This window comes from Saimiri boliviensis, chromosome 2 (genome assembly GCF_048565385.1).
Source record: "Saimiri boliviensis isolate mSaiBol1 chromosome 2, mSaiBol1.pri, whole genome shotgun sequence".
Classification (NCBI taxonomy): Eukaryota; Metazoa; Chordata; class Mammalia; order Primates; family Cebidae; genus Saimiri; species Saimiri boliviensis.
Genome location: NC_133450.1, coordinates 47,693,457 through 47,716,891, shown reverse-complemented (window position 1 = coordinate 47,716,891; position 23,435 = coordinate 47,693,457). Strand labels below are relative to the sequence as shown.

Genomic DNA, 23,435 nt, shown 5'->3' with positions numbered 1-23,435 from the left:
GTACCAGCCATTCCAAAAACATACCAAATGGTAAAGACCATGGAAACAGTGAAGAAACCGTGTCAACTAAGGGGCAAAACAACCAGCTAGCATCAAAATGACAGGATCAAATTCACATGTAACAATATTAACCTTAAATGTAAATGGGCTAAATGCCCCAATCAAAAGACACAGACTGGTGAATTGGATAAAAAGTCAAGACCCATTGGAGGACACACATAGGCTCAAAATAAAGGGATGGAGAAAGATTTACCAAGCAAATGGAGACCAAAACAAAGCAGAAGTTGCAATCCTAGTCTCTGATAAAATGGTCTTTAAACCAACAAAGATCAAAAGAGACAAAGAAGGGCATTACGTAAAGGTAAAAGGATCCATGCAACAAGAAGAGCTAATGATCCTAAATATATATGCACCCAATACAGGAGCACCCGGATACATAAAGCAAGTTCTTAATGACCTACTAAGAGACTTAGACTCCCACACAATAATAGTGGGAGACTGTAACACTCCACTGTCAATATTAGACAGATCAATGAGACAGAAAATTAACAAGGATATCCAGGATTTGAACTCAGATCTGGACCAAGCAGACCTAACAGACATCTACAGAACTCTCCACCCTAAATCCACAGAATATACATTCTTCTCAGCACCACATCACACCTACTCTAAAATTGGCCACATGATTGGAAGTAAATCACTCCTCAGCAAATGCAAAAGAACAGAAATCATAACAACCAGTCTCTCAGACCACAGTGCAATCAAATTAGAACTCAGGATTAAGAGACTAACTCAGAACCACAAAACTACATGGAAACTGAAAAACAGGCTCCTGAATGTCAACTGGATAAACAATGAAATGAAGGCAGAAATAAAGATGTTCTTTGAAGCCAACGAGAATGAAGACACAACATACCAGAATCTCTGGGACACATTTAAAGCAGTGTCTAGAGGGAAATTTATAGCAATAAATGCCCACATGAAAAGCAGGGAAAGCTCTAAAATTGACACCCTATCATCAAAATTGAAAGAGTTAGAGGAGCAAGATAAAAAAAAACAAAACCTCAAAACCTAGCAGAAGACAAGAAATAACTAAGATCAGAGTGGAACTGAAGGAGATAGAGATACAAAAAACCCTTCAAAAAATCAATAAATCCAGGAGCTGGTTTTTTGAAAATATCAACAAAATAGACAGACCACTATCCAGATTAATAAAACAGAAAAGAAAGAAGAATCAAATAGATGCAATAAAAAAAATGACGAAGGGGATACCACCATCAATTCCATAGAAATACAAACTACCATCAGAGAGTACTACAAAAAACTCTAGTCACATAAACCAGTAAACCTGGAAGAAATGGATAAATTCCTGGACACTTGCACCTTCCCAAGCCTAAACCGAGAAGAAGGTGAAACCCTGAATAGACCAATAACCAGGGCTGAAGTTGAGGCAGCAATTAATAGCCAACCAACCAAAAAAAGTCCAGGTCCAGATGGGTTCACAGCCAAATTCTACCAGACATACTAAGAGGAGCTTGTACCACTCCTTCTGAAACTATTCCAAACAATCCAAAAAGAGGGAGCCCTTCCCAAATCATTTTATGAGACCAACATCATCCTGATACCAAAACCTGGCAGAGACTCAACAAAAAGGAAAACATCAGGCCAATATCTACGATGAACATAGATGCAAAAATCGTCAATAAAATACTGACAAACCGAATGCAACAGCACATCAAAAAGCTTATCCATCACAATCGAGTAGGCTTCATCCTGGGGATGCAAGGCTGGTTCAACATACACAAGTCTATAAATGTAATTCACCACATAAACAGAGCCAAAGACAAAAACCACATGATTATCCCAATAGATGCAGAGAAGGCCTTCAACAAAATTCAACAGCACTTTATGCTAAAAACTCTCAATAAACTAGGTAGCGATGGAACGTATCTTAAAATAATAAAAGCTATTTACGACAAACCCACAGCCAATATCATACTGAATGGGCAAAAACTGGAAGCATTCCCTTTGAAATCTGGCACTAGACAAGGAAGCCCTCTCTCACCACTCGTATTCAATATGGTATTGGAAGTTCTAACCAGAGCAATCAGGCAAGAAAAAGAAATAAAGAGTAGTCAATTAGGAAAGGCAGAAGTCGAATTGTCTCTATTTGCAACTGACATGATTGTATATTTAAAAGAGCCCATTGTCTCAGCCCAAAATCTCCTTAAACTGATAAGCAACTTCAGCAAAGTCTCAGGATACAAAATCAATGTGCAGAAATCACAAGCATTCTTACACACCAATAGCAGACTTACAGAGAGCCAAATCAAGAGTGAACTCACATTCACAATTGCTACAAAGAGAATAAAACACCTAGGAATACAACTAACAAAGGATGTAAAGGGCCTCTTCAAGGAGAACTACAAACCACCGCTCAAGGAAATAAGAGAGGATACAAACAGATGGAAAAACATTCCATGCTTATGGTTAGGAAGAATCAATATTGTTAAAATGGCCATAGTGCCCAAAGTAATTTATAGATTCAATTCTATCCCCATCAAGCTACCAATAACCCTATTCACAGAACTGGAAAAAACCACCTTAAACTTCATATGGAACCAAAAGAGAGCCCACATAGCCAAGACAATCCTAAGCAAAAAGAACAAAGCTGGAGGCATCATGCTACCTGACTTCAAACTATACCAGAAGGCTACAGTAATCAAAACAGCATGATACTGGTACCAAAACAGAGATATAGACCAATGGAACAGAACAGAGGCCTTGGAGGCAATACCACACATCTACAATCATCTGATCTTTAACAAACCTGACAAAAACAAGTAATGGAGAAAGGATTCCCTGTTTAATAAATGGTGTTGGGAAAACTGGCTAGCCATGTGCAGAAAGCTGAAACTGGACCCCTTCCTGACACCTTACACTAAAATTTACTCCAGATGGACTAAAGACTTACACATAGGACCTAACACCATAGAAACCCTAGAAGAAAACCTGGCAAAACCATTCAGGACAAAGGCGTAAGCAAGGACTTCATGACTGAAACACCAAAAGCATTGGCTACAAAAGCCAAAATAGACAAATGGGACCTAATTAAACTCCAGAGCTTTTGCATGGCAAAAGAAACAATCACTAGAGTGACCAGCAACCAATGGAATGGGAGAACATTTTTGCAATCTACCCATCTGACAAAGGGCTAATATCCAGAATCTACAAAGAACTAAAACAGACTTACAAAGAAAAAAACAAACAAACCCATTCAAAAGTGGGCAAAGGATATGAACAGACACTTCAAAAGAAGACATATATGAGGCCAACAAACATTTAAAAATGCTCATCATCACTGGTCATTAGAGAAATGCAAATCAAAACCACATTGAGATACCATCTCACACCAGTTAGAATGGTGATCATTAAAAAATCTGGAGACAACAGATGCTGGAGAAGATGTGGAGAAATAGGAACACTTTTACACTGTTGATGGGAGTGTAAATTAGTTCAGCCATTGTGGAAGACAGTGTGGCGATTCCTCAAGAACCTAGAAACAGAAATTCCATTTAACCTAGCAATCCCATTACTGGATATATACCCAAAGGATTAGAAATAGTTCTATTATAAAGACACATGCACACATATGTTCATTGTGGCAGGGTTTACAATAGCAAAGACCTGGAACCAACCCAAATGCCCATCGATGATAGACCGGACAAGGAAAATGTGGCACATACACACCATGGAATAATACGCAGCCATAAAAAACGATGAGTTCATGTTCTCTGTAGGGACATGGATGAATCTGGAAACCATCATTCTCAGCAAACTGACACAAGAACAGAAAACCAAACACTCACTGCATGTTGTTACTCATAGGCGGGTGTTGAACAATGAGAACACATGGTCACAGGGAGGGGAGCATCACACACTGGGGTCTGTTGGGAGGGCTGGGGGAGGGACAGTGGTGGGTGGGAAGGTGGGGAAGGAATAACATAGGGAGAAATGACAGATGTAGGTGACAGGGGGATGGAGGCAGCAAACCACATTGCCATGTATGTACCTATGCAACAATACTGCATGATCTGCACATGTACCTCAGAACCTAAAGTACAATTAAAAAAAAAAAAAAGGATATCCTCAAAGAAGAAAAAAAAAAGGAAAAAGCAATGGGTTAATAATTTCAGTGATATTAATATACTTTTGGGGTTTGTTTTGAGATGGAGTCTCTCTCTGTTGCCCAGGCTGGAGTGCAGTGGCATGATCTTGGCTCACTGCAACCTCTGCCTCCCAGGTTCAAAGTGATTCTCCTGCCTCAGCCACGCAAGTAGCTGAGATTACAGGCATCTGCAACCATGCCTGGCTAATTTTTGTATATTTAGTACTGACAGGGTTTCACCATTGGCCAGGGTTTCAAACCCCTGACCTCAAGTGATCTGCTCACCTCAGCCTCCCAAAGTGCTGGGATTACAGGCAGGAGCCACCAAGCCTGGCCTGCCTTTTGTTTTTAAAAAGGAAATATGTATCTTATATTGGTTGATCACAGGGATGAAAAACAACTTACAAATTCTGTTTTGAGTCTGAACTTTCACAAATTCGTCAATGACCTTATCAAAATTGATCTTTAGTATTTTGAGAGGCCAAGTCAGGCAGATCAACTTGAGGCCAGGAGTTCAAGACCAGCCTGGCCAACAGGATGAAACCTTGTCTCTACTAAAAATACAAAAAATTAGCCAGGTGTGATGGCACATGCCTGAAATTTCAACTACTCAGGAGGTTGAGGCACGAGAATTGCTCGAGCCTGGGAGGTGAAGGTGGCAGTGAGCTGAGATTGCACCACTGCACTCCAGCATGGTAGACAGAGTGAGACAGTCTAAAAAAAAAAAAAAAATGTTCATGTATGTATCTTCAATAGACTGTATAGACAGATTTGTTGATCTCTTACTCCTAGTTGATAAAACTTCTTAATAATTTTAATTTTGGCCGGGCACGGTGGCTCAAGCCTGTAATCCCAGCACTTTGGGAGGCCGAGGCCAGTGGATCACGAGGTCAAGATATCGAGACCATCCTGGTCAACACGGTGAAACCCCGTCTCTACTAAGAATGCAAAAAATTAGCTGGGCATGGTGGGGCGTGCCTGTAATCCCAGCTACTCGGGAGGCTGAGGCAGGAGAATTGCCTGAACCCAGGAGGCAGAGGTTGCAGTGAGCCAAGATCACGCCATTGCACTCCAGCCTGGGTAACAAGAGCTGGAGGGGTGGCTGGGATGGCCAAGTGTGAGGGACTGGGTGGAACACAGATCTCCTGGTTCCCATGCACTCCGTCTCAAAAAAAAATAATAATAATTTTAATTTTTACTGAGATACCATTCATATAGCATAAAATTGACTCTTTAAGTCTATAATTCAGTGTGTTTTAGTATATTCACGAAGTTGCACAGTCATCACCATATCTAGTTTTAAGGCATTTTCATCATCCCAAAAGGAAATCTTATGCTTATTAGTTAGTAGTCGCTTCTTATTCTCCCTTTACTCCAATGCCTAAAAACCATGAATCCACTTTCTGCGTCTATGGATTTGCCTGTTCTTGACATTTCATATAACTGGAATTATACGATATGTGGCCTTTTGTGTCTGGTTTCTTTCACTTAGCATAATGTTTCCAAGGTTCATCCATATTGTTTTATGTATCAGTACTTTATTCCTTTTATTTTTCAGTACTTTATTTCTTTTTATGGCTGAAAGCTAATTTTAATTTTGAAAATTTTTTTCCATGAAGTAACAGATATATAAATTTCTAGAAATAAAGTCCAGATTGGAGTGCAGTGACAAAATTATAGCTCACTGTAACCTTGAACTCCTGGACTTAAGTGATCCTCCTGCCTCAGCCTTTTGAGTAACTAGGATTACAGATGTGCCTTATTTTTTGTTGAGACAGTCTTCCTGTGCTGCTCAGGCTGGTCTTGAACTTCTGGCCTCAAGTAATCCTCTGGCCTCAGCCTCCCAACGTGCTGGGATTACAGGCATGAACCACTGTGTCTGGCCTTAGGGAAGAAGATATTAAACCTAAGAATAAGATTGACAAAACTCATAAAAGCCCCATTTCACAATAAATTTCAAAAATTGCGATGTGTCTTTGTTTCTCCAGGATTGAAGCTAATAGCTTTCAAGTGTCTCAGGTGAAAAATTTTACACACAAACATTCCAAGTTATCACATAATGTATTAGTTATCTATTACTTCGTAACAAATCACTTTCAAAACTTTATAGCTTTAAACCACAATGATCATTATCTCTCACGGTTTCTGTGAGTAAAAAATACAGACAGTGCAGTGAGCAAGGCTTCTACCTGTTCAGCAATGTCTGGTGGAGAACTCAAAGGCTGAGAGCTAGAATCACCATGTCTAGCAGGTGATGCTGTTGACTGAGACTTTAGCCAGGGCAACTGGCTGTACCGTGTACACGTGACTGCTCTATGAGGCTTGGGCTTCTTTGTAACATTGCAAGTATCAACAGAGAGAGAGAAAGAGACAGAGAGAGAGAGACAGACAGACAGAGACAGAGAGAGAGACAATTCCCATGTGTCATGGGAGAAACCCAGTAGGAGGTAATTGAATCATGAGGGCAAGTCTTTCTCATGCTGTTCTCCTGATAGTGAATAAGTCTCTTGAGATCTGATGGTTTTATAAAGGGAGATTTCCCTTTATAAACCGAGACGGCAAAGGTTGCAGTGCCACCATGTAAGACATCCCTTGCCTTTCCACCATGATTGTGAGGCCTCCCCAGCCATGTGGAACTGTGAGTCACCTCTTTCCTTTATAAATCATCCAGTCTCAGGTATGTCTCTATTAGCAGCATGGGAACAGACTAATACATAATCTTACATTATGATTAAGCTGTTCCCCTCCAAGATATTTACCCAAGATTGAAAGCATATGCCATAGACTTTTGCATGAATATTCACAGGGGCTTTATTTGTTTGATCATGATCAGGTAAATGGATTAAGAAATTATGACATATCTGTACCATGGAACACTACTCAGCAATAAGGGATGAACAATTGATACACACAGTAACACGGATGGATCTCAGAATAATCGTGTTGAGTGAAAGAAGTCAAAACAAAAAAGAATGCATGTTACGTGAATACATTTATATAAAATAGAAAATGCAAATCAGTCAAAAGCAACAACAGGCAGATTGGTGGTTCCCAAGAAAGAGGGAATAAGTGGTATAGAAGGGCAGAAGGGACAGATTGAAAGGAGCACGAGGAAGCTTTTGGGAGTGACATGATTTAGATGTTTGTCCCCTCCAAATTTCATGTTGAAATGTGATTCCCAATGTTGGAGATAGGGCCTTGAGGAAGGTGACTGGATCACGGGAGTGGATGCCTCATAAATAACTTGGCACCATCCCCATGGTGATAAGTTCTTTTGAGGTGAGATCTGCTCTGGGACTTCTCTCCTTATTTCTTGCTCCTACTCTCACCATGTGATTTGCCTGCTGTCCCTTTGCCTTCTGCCATGATTGTAAGCTTTCTAAGGCCCTCACCAGATGCTGAGCAGATAGGGGCGCCATGCTTACACAGCCTGCAGACCATGAGCCAATTAAACCTCTTTTCTTTATAAATTACCCAGTCTGCCGGGCACGGTGGCTCACGTCTGTAATCCCAGCACTTTGGGAAGCTGAGGTGGGCAGATCACCTGAGGTTGGGAGTTTGAGACCAGCCTGATCAATATGGAGAAACCCTGACTGTACCAAAAACAATACAAAATTAGCTGGGCGTGGTAGCACATGTCTGTAATCCCAGCTACTTAGGAGGCTGAGGTAGGAGAGTTGCTAGAACCCAGTAGGCAGAGGTTGCGGTGACCCGAGATCACACCATTGCACTCCAGCCTGGACAAAAAGAGCAAAACTCTGTCTCAGAAAAAAAAAAAAAATTACCCAGTCTCAGGTATTTCTTTATAGTAATGCAAAAACAGCCTAAAACTGGAGATGAATATGTTCACTATTTTAATTGTGGTGATGATTTCACAGGTATATGCATGTGTCAAATTTTATCAAATTGTATACCTTCAATATGTATAGTTTATTGATGTCAATTGCACTTCAGTAAAGCTGTTAACATATTTAAAAATAAAAAACAAAACTAAACTAAAATCGTCTTATTGATTCAAAGTTTTTCTTCTTTCAGATTCTATCAAGGGACTTTGCCCAAAAAGGAAGATAGCTAAAAAGAGCATAGATCAGGGTTTAAAACCCTCCTCTGCCACAAAGTCAACGTGTGACCTTCGGCTGGTTACTGTCATGGCCTTTTCCGTTTCACATCTGTTAAATGGGGCTAATGATACTCTGTCTCACAGGTTCGTTGCTAGACTTAGAATGAGGTGACAGGTGAAAGAGAGTCCCTAGCACATCCTAGGCTCCCGCGTATATACATCAGGCCCCGACTCCAAGGAGCTTACATTCCTTCCGGTCCCCGGCTTTTCCCTTCCTTTCCTCTTTCCTTTCAGATCAGGATCCTAGTTACACAGTCATTCAGGGGAGAAACAATGAAGAGGAGACAGGCCAAAGGGTGTGTCTTGAGTTGTGTTCCCTGAAAACGGTGCCCATGAGACCTGGACTTGAGACTTCCTAAAAGGGTGATCCTGGGGATTAGAAGGGAGGGGGCAGAAAATGTGGGTCAGGGAAGGAGAAAATGCCAACCCAAAGGTGCATGTTGAGCTAGCTATTGAGGTGGAGCTCAGAGCAGACCCTCTGAGGAATACTGGAGAACACACCTCAGAAAGGACAGGAGGCTGGGCACTGACCTGTGCCCTCCATTGCTTGAGGGTTGCGCTCAGGGCACTGATGTTCCTGTCCTCTCCCACACTTCTCTCAGCTGAGGGAGAAAGGCAGAGGTAAGGCCTCTTGGATGGGATGCTGGCAGGGTTAAGGGTTAAGGTTAAGCTTGCCACAGCTGCAGCTTAAATCAGAGGCAGCCTGACGACATGTGGCCCAATGCACCCCAAATGGCTGCCTCAGGCCCAAAGCCCATTATTGGGTCAATAACATAACCCTGTTAGCCTTGTTGAGCACCTTTGCACCAGACAACAGACATTCAATACTTCTCAGCGGAGAAACCAGAGACCCTCGGTTAAAGCCCTCTCTCCTCAAGACCACAGGCAGGGACGGACACACTGCCTTCCTCTGTCACTCCCTCAGGACAGTTCTCTGGGAAAGAAGTGAGAGACCTGAGGGGTTAGTCATTAAAAAGGCCCTAGGACAAAGGGGTGGGGCTGGAATTTTATCAGGAGAAGAGGGAGCTATTTCACTGAAAATTAGTTAAATCCATTTTCTCTGCTCTACAAATAAATTGTCAACTACATATGTTCCTCAGATTGGAAACACAGCAATGCTTAGTGTGATACTACCTATCACTTATTGAGCATATAATACATGCCTGGAATTATGCTATGTTCTTTCTTTCTTTTCTTTCTTCTCCTTTTTTTTTTTCAAACAGAGTCTCGCTGTGTTGCCTAGGCTGAAGCACAGTGGCGTGATCTTGGCTCACTGCAACCTCTGCCTCCCAGGTTCAAGTGATTCTTCTGCCTCATCCTTCAAGTAGCTGGGACCACAGTAGGAGCCCACCACCACACCCGGCTAATTTTTTTCTTTCTTTTTTTTTTTTACTTTTTTTTTTTGTGTGTGTGTGTGTGTTTTTAATAAAAATTGAGTTTTATTATGTTGGCCAGGCTGGTCTTGTACTTCTGACCTTGTGATTCGCCTCCCTCAGCCTCCCAAAGTGCTGGGATTAGAAGTGTAAGCCACTGCACCCAGCCTCCTTCGGTACAACCCATTATCCTGCTGAGCCTTGCCATGTTCTTTCATCCTCATTTCATTTCATCCTCAAAACAACCCAATCCAATAGGTGCTATAATTAACCAAAACTTAGAGAGGTTGAGTAACTTGCTAAAGGTCAAACAGCCAGTAATCTACAGAGCAGAAATCAACCCCAGGTAGCCTAACTTCAAAGCTTATACCCTTGACCATTAGGCTATACTTAACTCCCTGTAAAGAAACAGCAGGACACCCAGCTGGGGAAGCAATTTGAAGCAGTGGCCTGCTCCACTGGGGTGAGAGGGGCTGGAAGAGCACAGAAATTAGATCTTTGACATTAACTAGACAGTAAGAAAGGGAGGACTCCACACTGACAGAAAATGCATTATGGTTCTATGTGTGTGGACACTTAACACTTAGAGCTGTTCAAAACATTTTTGGTCCCACCATGCTAATATAGAATCAAAATAGTTACCCTGTCCAGCCTCCCTTTCCTTGATGGTACAGAGAGGTATCTTAAGTTCTGCCAAAGAGATGCTCTGGGACACAGATCCAAAATGAGCTCTGTGAGGAAGTAGATGAAGCACGGGGATTCTGTTTTGCTGGGACGGTGGGCACAGGCGGGATAGGAGAGCTGAAGGCAGCGTGGTTCTTTGTGAAAGCATCAGCCCCTCAGCTCTCCTAAGGAAAAACAAGTAAAAGAGGGCTTCGGACCTGCTTGGAATCCTAAAGGAGAAAAGCAATACTTGGGCCCTGGAGGGAGCTCCTCAAAAGAAAGCACCCCAAGGATAGGGAGAGGCGGGTGACACAGTGGATGGAGTCCCTGTCCAAATGGAAAGTTCTCCCCATAACTCTTCTCTCTCAAACCCAGGATTGTTTTGTGACTTTCCTGAGTTGAGTATAGCTGAGTCCCCAACAGTGACAGTTCTTTTGCGCATGGTTGCACCCTTTCCCCATGTGTGGAGGGTTTGTTTTCAGCAGCTGGGATAAGGGTTCTCCCATAAGTTGGAGCATCCCTGAGTCAGCAGGGGGTGGAGAGAGGGGGGCCGGTGAGAATCTGCACTGCCACAGTAAAAAGAGGTTTCTTATCACTCTATGTTTGCTATTCACTTCCAGACCAAAAAAAAAAAAAAAAAAAAAGAGAGAGAGAGAGAGATCTTTTTATTCTGTAAACCTTAGACAATAAGTCCAACCTCCCTTGGTGAGGATTTACTGTGAACGTGCTTTGTGAACCGTCGTGTGGAAAAGACCAGTTTTATCATTGTTGCCGGCAGGGGGCGAGGTGGGAAAGGCCACTCAGTCAGTCTGGCAGGCGTAAAGTTCACACCATAGACTTTGCCCTTGGCTCATAACATTCTTTCTGACTGTAATCACCTCTATCCTGTTATGTCTGTCAAAATCTTACTCACCATATTGAAACTCTGAGACCTAATAACATCCATTAAATATCAAAGTGACCAAGAAGATACTTACAGTTGCAAGAAATCAGGAGGGAGTAGTAAATAACAGATTGACGGGATAGTGGCAGGTGAGAGAGGGAAGCGCGTACATCTCTGGGCGCGTCCTGGGGACAAAGAGGAAGCTGAACTGTAGAATTACTACACTCATTCCATGAACTCATTTTAGTAAAATTAGAAAATACAGATAAAAATAAGAGCATAAGTACTCACCTCAGCAGCATATACATTAAGAAAAAGATATGAATATAAAATATAAGAAAATAAAAATTACCTGTAAGCCCATCAGCCAGGAATAACTCCTTTAAACACTTTCCCATTTGTCCATTCATATATTTTTCTAAGCATATATGTATATATACATTCTTTCTTCACAGTGAAATTTGATGTTTAAATCAAACAGCTAAATGTTTATTAATACAAATTTTCACTTATCCCTTTCTAATACATAGAATCATATTTTTGGCAGATCTTTTTTGGTGGTAAAATACACAAAATAGCACAAAATTTATTATTTTGACAATTTAAGTGTACAGTTTTGTGGTATCAGGTACATTCACTTCATTGCATAATCATTACTACGTCTCTAGAACCTTTCATCTTCCCAAACTAAAACTCTGTATCCATTAAACAGTAACTCTCCATTCCCTTTCCTCAGCCCCTACAAAACCACCATTCCACTTTTGTCTCTATGAATTTGACTATTCTAGGTACCTCATATAAGTGAAATAATACAATATGTGTCCTTTTGTGACTAGCTTATTTTATTTACCATAATATCTTCAAGATTCATCCATGTTATAGCATATATCTGAATTTTACTAAGGCCAAATCATATTTTATGTATGGTGTGCATATACAACAGTTTGTATTGGACTGGTCCGTTCATTTATTGATGGGCATTTAGGTTGTCTTCACCTTTTGGCTATTATGAATAATACTGCTATGAACATTTATCTATTTGAAATCATGCTTCCAATTTTTTTTTTTTTTTTTTTTTTTTTTTTTTTTTTTTTGAGACAGAATCTTGCTCTGTCAGCCAGGCTGGAGTGCAGTGGTGCGATCTTGGCTCACTGCAACCTCTGCCTCCTGAATAAAAGCAATTCTCCTGCCTCAGCCTCTTGAGTAGCTGAGATTACAAACTCGTGCCACCACCTCCTGGGTAGCTGGGATTACAAACATGTACTTTCACACCTGGCTAATTTTTGTATTTTTAGTAGAAACGGGGTTTCATCATGTTGGCCAAGCTAGTCTCAAACTCCTGACCTCAAGTGATCCGCCAGCCTCGGTCTCTCAAAGTGCTGGGATTACAGGAATGAGCCACAGCACCCAGTCTCAATTCTTTTAGGATATACTCAGAAGTGGAATTACTGGTAGCAGATCTTTTTTAAAAAATTAGTCCCAGCACTTTGGGAGGCTGAGGCGGACAGATCACCTGAGGTCAGGAGTTCAAGACCAGCCTAGCCAACATGGTAAAACCCTGTCTCTACTAAAAATATTTTAAAAATTAGCCGGAGTGGTGGCAGTTGTCTGTCATCTCCGTTACCCAGAAGGCTAAGGCCAGAGAATGGCTTGAACCCTAGAGGCAGAGGTTGCAATGAGCAGAGATTGCACCATTGTACTCCACTCTGGGCAACAAGAGCAAAACTCCACCTCAAAATATATGTATGTATATTAGTGAGCCACCCTCTCTCATTTCTAAGGGTCTGATATGATGCTAATTAGTTTCATGTTTAACCTTACTGGAAATGGCTATTTCTTCCTGCATCTCACACATTTCTTCTGGGATAATTTTTTTTAAAAATCTTCCTTGTGCATATCCATTAGAAACTTCCTTAGGAAACAGTTTGTTGGTGGTAAACTCAGTTTCCATTTATTTGAAAATGTCTTTTTTTCTTTTTTTAACCTATCTGTAAACATGAAATTGTATGCCCACCAAAATTATTTTTTTTCAGGAACAGTTTTCCTGTCTGTGAGCACCTTGAATTGCTTCAATGTCTTCTGGTTTTTACTTGGCTACTGGGAAGTGTACTTCCAGTTTAGATACTGCGTCTTTTTAGATGATCTATACTTTCTTTTTAACCTTTGATATTGTTTGTGTTTACTGTTCTGCAGTTTTCGCTGACGTGTAACTGGAGTGAATTTCTTAATACTTATCCTTCTTGCCACAAATTGTGCTTCCTATATTTGTGTATATTTGTCTTTTTTTTTTTTTTTTTTTTTTTTTTTTTTTTTTTTTTTTTTGAGATGGAGTCTCACTCTGTCACCCAGGCTGGAGTACAGTGGCGCAATCTCAGCTTACTGCAACCTCCACCTCTCCAGTTCAATCAATTCTCCTGCCAGCCTCCTGAGTAGCTGGGATTACAGGCATACACCACCACACCCCGCTAATTTTTGTGTTTTTAGTAAAGACGGGGTTTCACCATGTTGGTCAGGCTGGTCTCAAACTCCTGACCTTGTGATCCACCCACCTCGGCCTCCCAAAGCATTGGGATTACAGGCGTGAGCCACTGCACCCGACCTTGCCTTTTTATTTTTATTTATTTATTTAGAAACAGGGTCTTGCTCTGTAGCCCAGGCTGGAGTGCAATGGTGCAATTATAACTTACCATAACCTCCAACTCCTGGGCTCAAACAATCCTCCCAGCTCAGCCTCCCAAGTAGCTAAGATTACCACACCTGGCAATCTTTTATCTTAATTTTTATGTTATAGAGACAGAGTCTCACTATGTTATTAAAGCTGGTCTTGAACTCCTGTCCTCAAGTGATCCTCCCACCTTGGCCTCCCAGAGCACTGGGAATACAGGTGTGAGCCACTGTGCCCAGATGGATCCTTGTCTTTCATCAGTTCTTGAAAATTGTCAGCCATTTTCTCTTTAAATATTACCTTGTCCCCATTTTTTTTTCACTTCTCTTCTATTGGGATTCCAATTTCACATGTTAGACCTCCTCCTTCTTTGTCTCTTAACTTTTCTGTTTGCTTGTCTCTGTTGCATTCTGGAGAATTTCTTCAGATCCATCTTTCAGTACACTAATTCTTTCATTGGCTGTATCTTCTGTTTAACCAAAATTATGGTTCCATTTTAGCGGTTACATACACTTTTTATTTCTTGATGTTCTATTTTTTGTAGATATATCTGGACATTGTTTATGATCTCTTATCCCTTGCTCTTTTATTTTTCTACTCTGTTTTTTTATTTCTTTTTTTTTTTTTTTTTTTTTTTTTTTTTTTTTTTTGAGACGGAGTTTCGCTCTTGTTACCCAGGCTGGAGTGCAATGGCGCGATCTCGGCTCACCGCAACCTCCGCCTCCTGGGTTCAGGCAATTCTCCTGCCTCAGCCTCCTGAGTAGCTGGGATTACAGGCACACGCCACCATGCCCAGCTAATTTTTTTGTATTTTTAGTAGAGACGGGGTTTCACCATGTTGACCAGGATGGTCTCGATCTCTTGACCTCGTGATCCACCCGCCTCAGCCTCCCAAAGTGCTGGGATTACAGGCTTGAGCCACCGCGCCCGGCTGTTTTTTTATTTCTTTAAACATTTTCCAATAGCTTCTTTAGATTCTTTATCTGATTATTCCAAACTCTGAAGTCCTTAAAAGTTTAAACCTGTTGATTATTCTTTCTGCTGATTTTCTCCTTCATGATAGTTTGAAGCCTTAGGTATTTAGTAATCTTTTGTGAGTTTATATTTGGCAGAATTTAATGCAGAAGCCTGGATTGAGGATGCTTTCCTCCAAGGAGGATTTGACTTGCTGCTACTTGACCCTGGGGAGCATTAATAATCTGGAGCCACTTAAATTTTTCAGTTTATGGTTTACTTGATCTAAGGGAAAGTAAAACTTCCAACCACAGGTCAATGTAAGAGTAAGTCTCACATGGAAACTAACATTTTTATTAATTTTAATATCTAGTGCTGCATCCAAGGTGGATTTCCTTGTAGGTTCCCTTATGAGCAGTGGACTTTTCCCTTTCCACTAAGAATGTAGCCACTTTCAGGGTCCCAGCTTTATAGGGAATAGGAGTGTTTCAGATTCATCTCTCCCATCTTCCTGGGTCCCAGGGCTTATTCTTGAGTTCTCCCCCAACTCCCATACCTATACACAAATCCCAAAGCTCTAGGTTTCTAGTTAACCTCTCTGTTTACTTACTGTTTACTTTTTTGTTTTGTATTATTTTATTTTGCTGGTTTTAGAGGTATGCCCTTGGGGGAATTACCTTTACCTTCTTGGGAGGTCACTAATGAATTTAAATATATATGTATGTTGCACTTTCTGTAGCATTTAGGTATCTGCTATAGGAGGTTCTGAAGAATATCAAATCTGTTCTACAACTAGAAAATTATTTTTAAAATAAACAAAAAGGTGATTATATCATTTTATAACTTGCTTTTTTCCCCACTTAATATATGATAAGCACCTTTATATTAATAAGTATAGATCTGCAGCATAATTTTAATGGCTTCATAGTCGTCCATTGCATATGTATTCAATCACTTTTTATTGTGGAATATTTAGAGTTCTATTTATTTCACTATTATAAGCAATACGTGTCAGTGAATATCTTTATAACTAAATCTTTGCATGCATCATGAATTTATTTTCTGTATAACTGTTTATAAAATTAATACGTGCCCATTGTAAAAAAATTAAACGCTAAAGACAATGAAAATTCTCTCCTCAATTAATACTATTTGGTCTACAATTAGAATCTCTTACACAACAGATGGGAATTAAGACTAGAATATACAAAGAGAGACCACATAGATCCCCCACAATCCCCTACCCCTACAACAATCAGGGATAGGGAACCAGAGATGAACTGAAGGTAATCAGACAATCAGGAGCAGGGAACTGAAGGAATAAGAAATACCCAAGTAAGGCCAGGTGCGGTGGCTCACACCTGTAATCCCAGCACTTTGGGAGGCTAAGGTGGGTGGATCACGAGGTCAGGAGTTGAAGACCATCCTGGCCAACATGGCTGAAACCCTGTCTCTACTAAAAATACAAAAATTAGACAGGCAAGGTGGTGCATGCCTGTAGTCCCAGCTACTCGTGAGGCTGAAGCAGAAGAATCGCTTGAACCTGGGAGGCAGAGGTTGCAGTGAGCCGATATCACATGACTGCATTCCAGCCCGGGCAACAGAGCGAGACTCTGTCGCAAAAACAAAATACTAATTAAATTTTTTAAAAAATACCCAAGTAGACTTCAAAAGCCTGGGACATCTGTGGTCAGAGACAGCAGTCCTCAGAAAAGACCAGGGCTCCAAAATCCAGGAATGAGCCTCTGCCTCTGCCATGCCGCCTTGCTGGAGGCTGAGGGTCCTGTTAGGCACTTAATCTAAGGTTCTTCTCCCTGCTCTTCCTTCTTTTAAAGGGGCTGTTTATTTTGAGTCAAAACGTAGTATAGGCCCTGATACCACACCCAACCCTGTGCTTCACAGTGGTTTATCCCTGATTCTCAGGGTCTTGTCCCAATCTGAAAAAAAACAGTTATGATGCCTTTCCAACTCCTTCTGCCTGCTCCCTTCAAGTGGAGATATTGAGCCCAGGTTATTCTCTCTAAAGAGAATCACAAAGGGAGTAGCTGCCCCTTCCCATGGCTCTCAGCTTCTGACTAGGCTTTTCTGAGGACCTGCTACACTTCTTGCCTTCTTAGATTCTGTGTGATACCACCATATCTCTATACTAAAGCCTACTTCAGATGGATTTCATGAACTGTGCAGGTGAGAGCCCTCAATCCCTACAGGAACCCAATCTCTTCTTTCCTCCTAATGAATATGGAGCTTTATCTAGGATGATCAGTGCCTAAGGAAGGCTCAGTATTTTTGATTGTTCATTTATTCATTCAATTCAACAAATATTTATTGGGTACCTGCCATTTATTGGCTTTTAAGGAGACTACGGTTGAACAATTCCCTCAATAGCTCCAAAATAGCATGAGCTGACCCCACCAGAAGCCATGACATGGCTCTCCAGGAGTTGTTCTAGAAAAAACTGCTAGTCACTTCTGCCTCAACCAGCCCATGGACCACTGGACAAAATGGAAAGCAAGTACCAAGGTGAGCACCTTTTAGTGAGAGCCAACACACAACCCACAGGATTGAGTCTACCTGTGAAGGACTGAGTGCCTAGGGCTGGCCCTAGCTTGTTCCCACAACCCCCAGTCATGGGGTCAGACCTTAGAAAGGTAAAATATGGACACCTTTTTTCTGCCCTAAATCTTTAAGACTCTGCCTGCTCCTGGGTTATCAAAGCACATGCTCCTGTGTCCAGAGCATGTGCTTGTCAGGAATATTAATGAGGGTGTTTGCATGCAAGAGCTGTCATGCAAGAGAGAGGGCAGGAAAGCTCTGAGGTGTTTCCACTGCAGTGTACACCACAATGTCAGCAACCTTCTGGCTGGGCTGATATATCTAGCCTTACCACAATGCCCTGGGAGTGGTTTTAGGGCCTGCCAGCTCCAGCAGCTCCTGTTCATAGGGCATATAAGACCCTATCAATGCCAAGGACTTGCCTCTCAAGAGCAGCAATAGGGACTGGGCAGGAATACAGATAGGGGTCCTTCACTACATCGTTGGATGCTTCACACCTTCCCCAACCACCTGCACGACCAGCTGAGTGGTACAGCCCTGAAGTCTATGTGAAAACAGGAAAACTTGATGGTTCAGAGCCATTATTTCTATATGGGCTTAGGCAAGGTACTTAAACTCTCAGTGTCTTAGTTTCCTCATCCATAAAAAGGTAATAAAAGCAGTACCTATCCCCTTAGGGTTCATGTGAGAATTAAATAAGCTAATACATGTACTTGGTGCGTAGTAAGTTGGCTATAATCTTAGGACAGCTGTGTGAGAGCTGAGCCCCAAAACCGTAAAACCCTCCTAAGCACCATACCCACTCATGGCCTGGCAGGTGGTGGAGCAGGAAATCCTGTGGGAAAAGGGAAGGCGTTGGCTGTAGGAGTGGGTCGATTGTGGATTCCTGGAAGGTGAGGACTCCTTCCCTAACATCCTCAATGCCCAGCTACACCCAACCTGGCCGCGGCACGCAACAGGCGCCCAAGAAACGCTAGTTAGAGAGAAAAGCACTAGCTTTCGCTCTGCCCCCTGCCCCACCCCAGGGGCGGGGCTGTAGAGGCGCCTGAAAGGGAAGTTGTTCAGTCAACTCGGAATAGGGGTAGCAACCCGGAAAGTGGAATCACCGTCTTGGTCTAGAGACCGACGCCTGTACAGGCAGACCCCTTCCCCTCTCTACCAAAGACCGCAGCCCCGGAAGTCACTCCATCTCCTGCAGCTCGCAGTTTCCAGCGGCCCCCTCGTACCTTCCAGCCCGATGTCTCACGTCAAGTTATGGTGAGTAGGGAGTGGCATGTGGACCGCAGCCTCCGACACTCACCCCCAGAGCGACCCGCGACTCGCTCAGAGAACGCCTTTGGGTCCGGGAACCGACGGGGTTGGGGGGTGCGGGGAGGCTGCGATTGCAGTGGGCGCGCCGAGCCACGGGGGCGGGGGCGGCAGCGCCGACGCGCGGCGCGGCCGGCTGCAGGGCGACACCCCTCTCTCAGGTGGAACCGTGCTTCGGCCTCCTTGGTGTTAGACGAGGAATTGGAGAACCCCAGGCTCGTCGGCTCGGGCGGGTTCGGCACCGTGTTCCGGGCGCATCACAGGAAGTGGGGCTGTGATGTGGCGGTCAAGATCGTGAACTCGTGAGTGACCTGGGTTGCCCGCCGGCCAAGGTCTGGGCAAAAAGGTGGAGCCGCGGTGCTCTGGGACCTGAATGGGGAAGGGAGGGATTCTCCCGGGACCCCCGTGAGACTCCAGCTCTCTCCTGGAGTGTAGGAAAGCGATATCCAGGGAGGTCAAGGCCATGGCAAGTCTGGATAACGAATTCGTGCTGCGCCTGAAAGGGGTCATCGAGAAGGTGGGGTGGGACGAAGACTTCAGGCCGGCTCTGGTGACTGAATTCATGGAGAACGGCTCCCTGTCGGGGCTGCTGGATCCCCAGTGCCCTCGGCCCTGGCCACTCCTTTGCCGCCTGCTGAAAGAAGTGGTGCTCGGGATGTGTTACCTGCATGAGCAGGACCCGGTGCTCCTGCACCGGGACCTCAAGCCATCCAACATCCTGCTGGACCCAGAGCTGCACGTCAAGGTTAGCTGGTCTACACCCCTCTCAGCCTCAGGACAAGGCCCGACCCCAGAGCTGCTCCAGCCAGGCCCACCAGACACTAGACCTGCAGAGCCCTGTTTTTTGGAATAGGCACAGTCTCTCCCTCTGGACTCAGAGCTGTCAGGGGACAAAGTCCAGCCGGGAGTTTTAGCTCTTGCCATACCAGGTGATAGAGGCCCTGACCCACACGAGTCATTTCCACCAGCTGTCCCACCAGTCCCTGGAGACTCAGACTTTGACTCAGCCCTACCACAGGGCACCTAGATCTACCATCCAAGGGAACCCCTTCCCTTGACTTTCACACTCCCTTTACAAAGCTGAACCTGCACCATCTGGGGGTAGGGAGGATTCTGGAGGCTGCCTGGCCCCTTTGTCTTCCCTACTTCCCCCTTCTTCCCTTCATTTGCAGCTGGCAGATTTTGGCCTGTCCACATTTCAGGGAAGCTCACAGTCAGGGTCAGGGTCCAGGGAGCCAGTGGGCACCCTGGGCTACTTGGCCCCAGAACTGTGTGTTAATGTAAACCGGAAGGCTTCCCGAGCCAGTGATGTCTACAGGTAAGGATCCCACCCCAAACACACAGCCGGGATTCCTACACCTCTCTTGGCTCTCCTAGGGAATGGCATATAGGAAGGGAGTCTTGACAGTGATTGGAGCTGTCCTCAGCTTTGTGTCTCCTGCAGCTTTGGGATCCTAATGTGGGCAGTGCTTGCTGGAAGAGAAGCTGAGTGTAAGACTCTAGGCGGATTCTGGGATCCTTAACCCCAGGTGCCCTTCTGAAAGCCCCAAGGCTTCCCCTTCCTGCTCATCTACTTAAACTGCCCTCCTCCCTCTTGGTGCCCCCACATTACACTCCCTGCCTCTTTCCATGATGGACAGATATTCCCTTTTACCCAGAATGCCTTCTCTTCTCACCCACCTCCCCTACTCCAGTGCCGACCGTAGCATCGCTGGTGTATGGAGCAGTGCACCAGAGGGAGGCCCGGCCCTCACTGAACGAGCTGCCCCAAGCTGGGCCTGAGACTCCCGGCTTGGAAGGACTGAAGGAGTTAATGCAGCTCTGCTGGAGCAGTGAGCCCAAGGACAGACCCTCCTTCCAGGGTGAGCTGGCCAGTTAGCTGGATCTGGGGTAAGCTTGGGTCTGTCAGCAGGGGGCTCTTCTCAGGAAAAGATTTGCTCACCTGCAACCCACTCTGCTGTCCCTCTAGAATGCCTACCAAGAACTGATGAAGCCTTCCAGCTGGTGAAGAACAATGTGAATGATGCTGTCTCCACAGTGAGCTCCCAACATCATCCCTCCCTAGGAGCTGGTCAGGGATAGCACAACATGACTCTCTAGCCGTACAATGACTTACCACTGATCACCACTTTTTATGCCTTGAACCTTGTCCTCACCCTCCCCCGCCCACCCCTGAGTTCCCAGACAACAGATTATGGACCAAGAGACTACTCCCTTGGGTTTACTCTGGCTCATCCAAGTCATACCAAGCAAACTCCTCCATCCCTGCAGGTAAAGAATTTCCTGTCTGAGCTCAGGAGCAGCAATAGGTCAGGCCAAGGAAAGACAGAAATGGATGGCTTTGGGAGAACCACAGAAAGGCAGCACTGTTATGATGATTTCATGGATTCTGACCTGCTAAACAAACTGAATCTAGAGGAGTCTTCCAGCTGTGTTCCTGAAAAATACCTGAGCCTTACCAAGAAGAGCAGGGCACAAGAGGAGCAGGTTCCACAAGCCAGGACAGCAGGGACATCTTCAGATTCAATGGCTCAACCTCCCCAGACTCCAGAGACCTCAACTTTCAGAAACCAGACGCCCAGCCCCACCTCAACTGGAACACCAGATCCTGGACCCCAAAGGAATCAGGTGAGATATTGGCAGGATTAGGGGATGCACTAGAACTCCTATAAATCCTGTCCCCTTGCCAGGGAAAACTTGGAGCTGAGAGGAGTGCAGTGGGAGCACCAGACTCCGGGTCGGGATGGAACTGAATGCTCTGTGCTGTTTGCAGGGGGCTGAGAGACATGGCACGAACTGGTCCTCCAGGAACCCGGAGCCAAATCCAGGAACAGGTACCCACTGTCTACCTCTTTTTTTTCCTGTTCAATTATTCCACCAGACTCTTCCTCCAGACCTATATCTAGATTCAGGGTACCTTGTGGAGGGGAAGGGAGAAGACCATCTAACTTAACCTTCTCATTTCATAAATGGGAAAACTGACATTCCCTAAGAAAGGAGTGCTCTGCGGTCTCACAGTAAAGCTTGGCTTTGTCCCTGAGTTTTCTAACTTTCCACAACACCAGCTCTGTGTGTTGTCCCTAAGTTCCATTGTTGTTTCAGCAGTCCAGAGGACCTCCCGGCAAAAAAAATCAGGGTCTCAAATGTCCATTGCCACTCTCTAGAGCTTCTGCTAACCGAATTCTGGAGAGGAACTCTGAAGGGGAGGGCACAGGGCACACCTTGACAGAAGCCACTGACAAGTGGAAACCTCATACTCCCCACCCACCCTCAACTTTGCCTTTCTGACAGCTAAACCCTCCTGCCACCATCACTTTTTCTCTTAAAGGGACACCATCTGTTACCTTACACGACTGCTCTGGGGTGCAAATTGGAAACCACAACTACTTGACTATGCTACTGATGAGAGGGGAGACCCCCTCCCCTCCTCCGACTTCCCAGCCGCCACCTCCTCCTCCCCACCCGATGGGGAGGAGGGTATAGGCTGGTCACAGTGGCTCATGCCTGTAATCCCAGCACTTTGGGAGGCCTAGGTGGGTGAATCACCTGAGGTCAGGAGTTCGAGACCAGCCTGGCCAACATGGGGAAACTCCATCTCTAAAATAAAATAAAATACCAAAGAACTGGGAAGAACCTCTTCAGTTCCCAGTGTCTCTGCTATCTGTAAGCCTTGAAAGAGTTGCGAATGAATGTTATCCCTACCAGCTGGAGCCTGGCACTGGGTCAGCCCCCACGACTGCATGGCCGGCTCCCTCCTGGAAACACCTCTGCCAACAAATAGTTTACTGCCTTTGTCCAGTCTCTGTAAGCCCTCTCCACTGCCTGTTCCCACTCACACTGCGTATGAATTAGCAAATCAATGAAGCCAAAGATCGTATGTCCAACAAATGGACAATGACATAGTTTCACCTCAGTTTCCCCCTTTAGTATTGTAAGCCTCTAAAAGGGGAGAGAAGCTGCTTCTGGGGAGCTCCGTGAATGAGGCTGTAGCCCGCAGCAGCTCCCGGCCAAACAAAAATCCACTTCCTTCCTCACCTTGGTGTTCCAGAGGTTTGTTTCTCACCGCTCATGCTTCACAGACAACTGCCTTGCCCACCCAGGGTCTGGCACCTTTGGGCATGGGCAGAGGCTGGCAGCACTCCCCACCAGTAGGTTTGCAAGAAGGCCCTAAAGAACATGAAGCCTGGAGTGAGCCACAGAGTGGGTATAATCATAGTGGGAAATAAAGCACCTTCTGAGCCTGCCTCCAAGAGTTAAGAGTTAAGGAAGAGCGCCACCCGGTGAGGCCCCTGACTTCCTTTTAGGGCAGTCTGGCCGGCCCACAAACTGACTTTGTGATCTGTCCCCCAGGAGTCAATAAACATGATGGAATGCTAGCCAAAGTCTGAGCTCAGCCAGGGGGACAGGGAGGGACTGGAATGGGGGTGGGGGCTGCCAGTGAGGGAGAGGGAGGCACCACAGCTTTGCTAAGGCAGGAAGTGGGGATGCTGGGGGCTGGGAGTGGGCAACAGCCTGGCACACAAGGTCAGGGCCCAGCCGTCTACAACAGGAAGGAATGAATCCCAGAGGCCTGGTTCCCCAGACCACTCTAATCTCAGGGTGGTGCTTCCTTCCTCTAAAGCCTAGGATGGTAACCCCACCCTAACCCTAAACTCCAGGGATAGAAGCTGTGGTCCCTTCTCTTCTGAGCTTTCAAGACTCGGTTGTGGGGCCATGGGGAGGGATGTGTCTATGTGAAACATAGCAGA

General features: G+C 44.5%; 2 protein-coding genes across 3 annotated transcripts in view; one reads left to right on the top strand and one right to left on the bottom strand.

Moving 5' to 3' along the window:
• The window catches only part of NFATC4 (nuclear factor of activated T cells 4), a 34,469-nt gene extending 15,610 nt beyond the window's left edge, over nucleotides 1–18,859 (bottom strand). Inside the window, exons 1-2 of one of the 2 annotated variants that reach the window (XM_010334991.3) lie at nucleotides 18,606–18,859; nucleotides 11,302–11,392 (exon numbers count right to left, since the gene is read on the bottom strand). The gene's annotated coding sequence lies outside the window, so the exon portion shown is untranslated. The remainder of the gene's footprint in view (nucleotides 1–11,301; nucleotides 11,393–18,605) is intronic. The other variant, XM_074393268.1, reaches the window with a different exon arrangement.
• RIPK3 (receptor interacting serine/threonine kinase 3) lies at nucleotides 18,394–23,057 on the top strand. Its single transcript, XM_003924268.3, has 11 exons — nucleotides 18,394–18,636; nucleotides 18,849–18,989; nucleotides 19,123–19,432; nucleotides 19,860–20,005; nucleotides 20,132–20,178; nucleotides 20,382–20,549; nucleotides 20,657–20,724; nucleotides 20,959–21,315; nucleotides 21,461–21,521; nucleotides 22,016–22,083; nucleotides 22,761–23,057. The coding sequence occupies exons 1-11, from the start codon at nucleotides 18,617–18,619 to the stop codon at nucleotides 22,911–22,913; spliced, it is 1,539 nt and encodes a 512-aa protein (XP_003924317.1). The 5' UTR covers nucleotides 18,394–18,616; the 3' UTR covers nucleotides 22,914–23,057.
• The last annotated feature ends 378 nt before the right edge of the window (nucleotides 23,058–23,435 follow it).

Bases quoted from the DNA above. Each gene is read 5' to 3' on its own strand.
- RIPK3 (XM_003924268.3), top strand. From the start codon at position 18,617: ATGTCTCACGTCAAGTTATG. The intron at 18,637-18,848 runs GTGAGTAGGGAG...CCCCTCTCTCAG, and splicing joins ATGTCTCACGTCAAGTTATG to GTGGAACCGTGCTTCGGCCT. The intron at 21,316-21,460 runs GTGAGATATTGG...TGCTGTTTGCAG, and splicing joins CTGGACCCCAAAGGAATCAG to GGGGCTGAGAGACATGGCAC.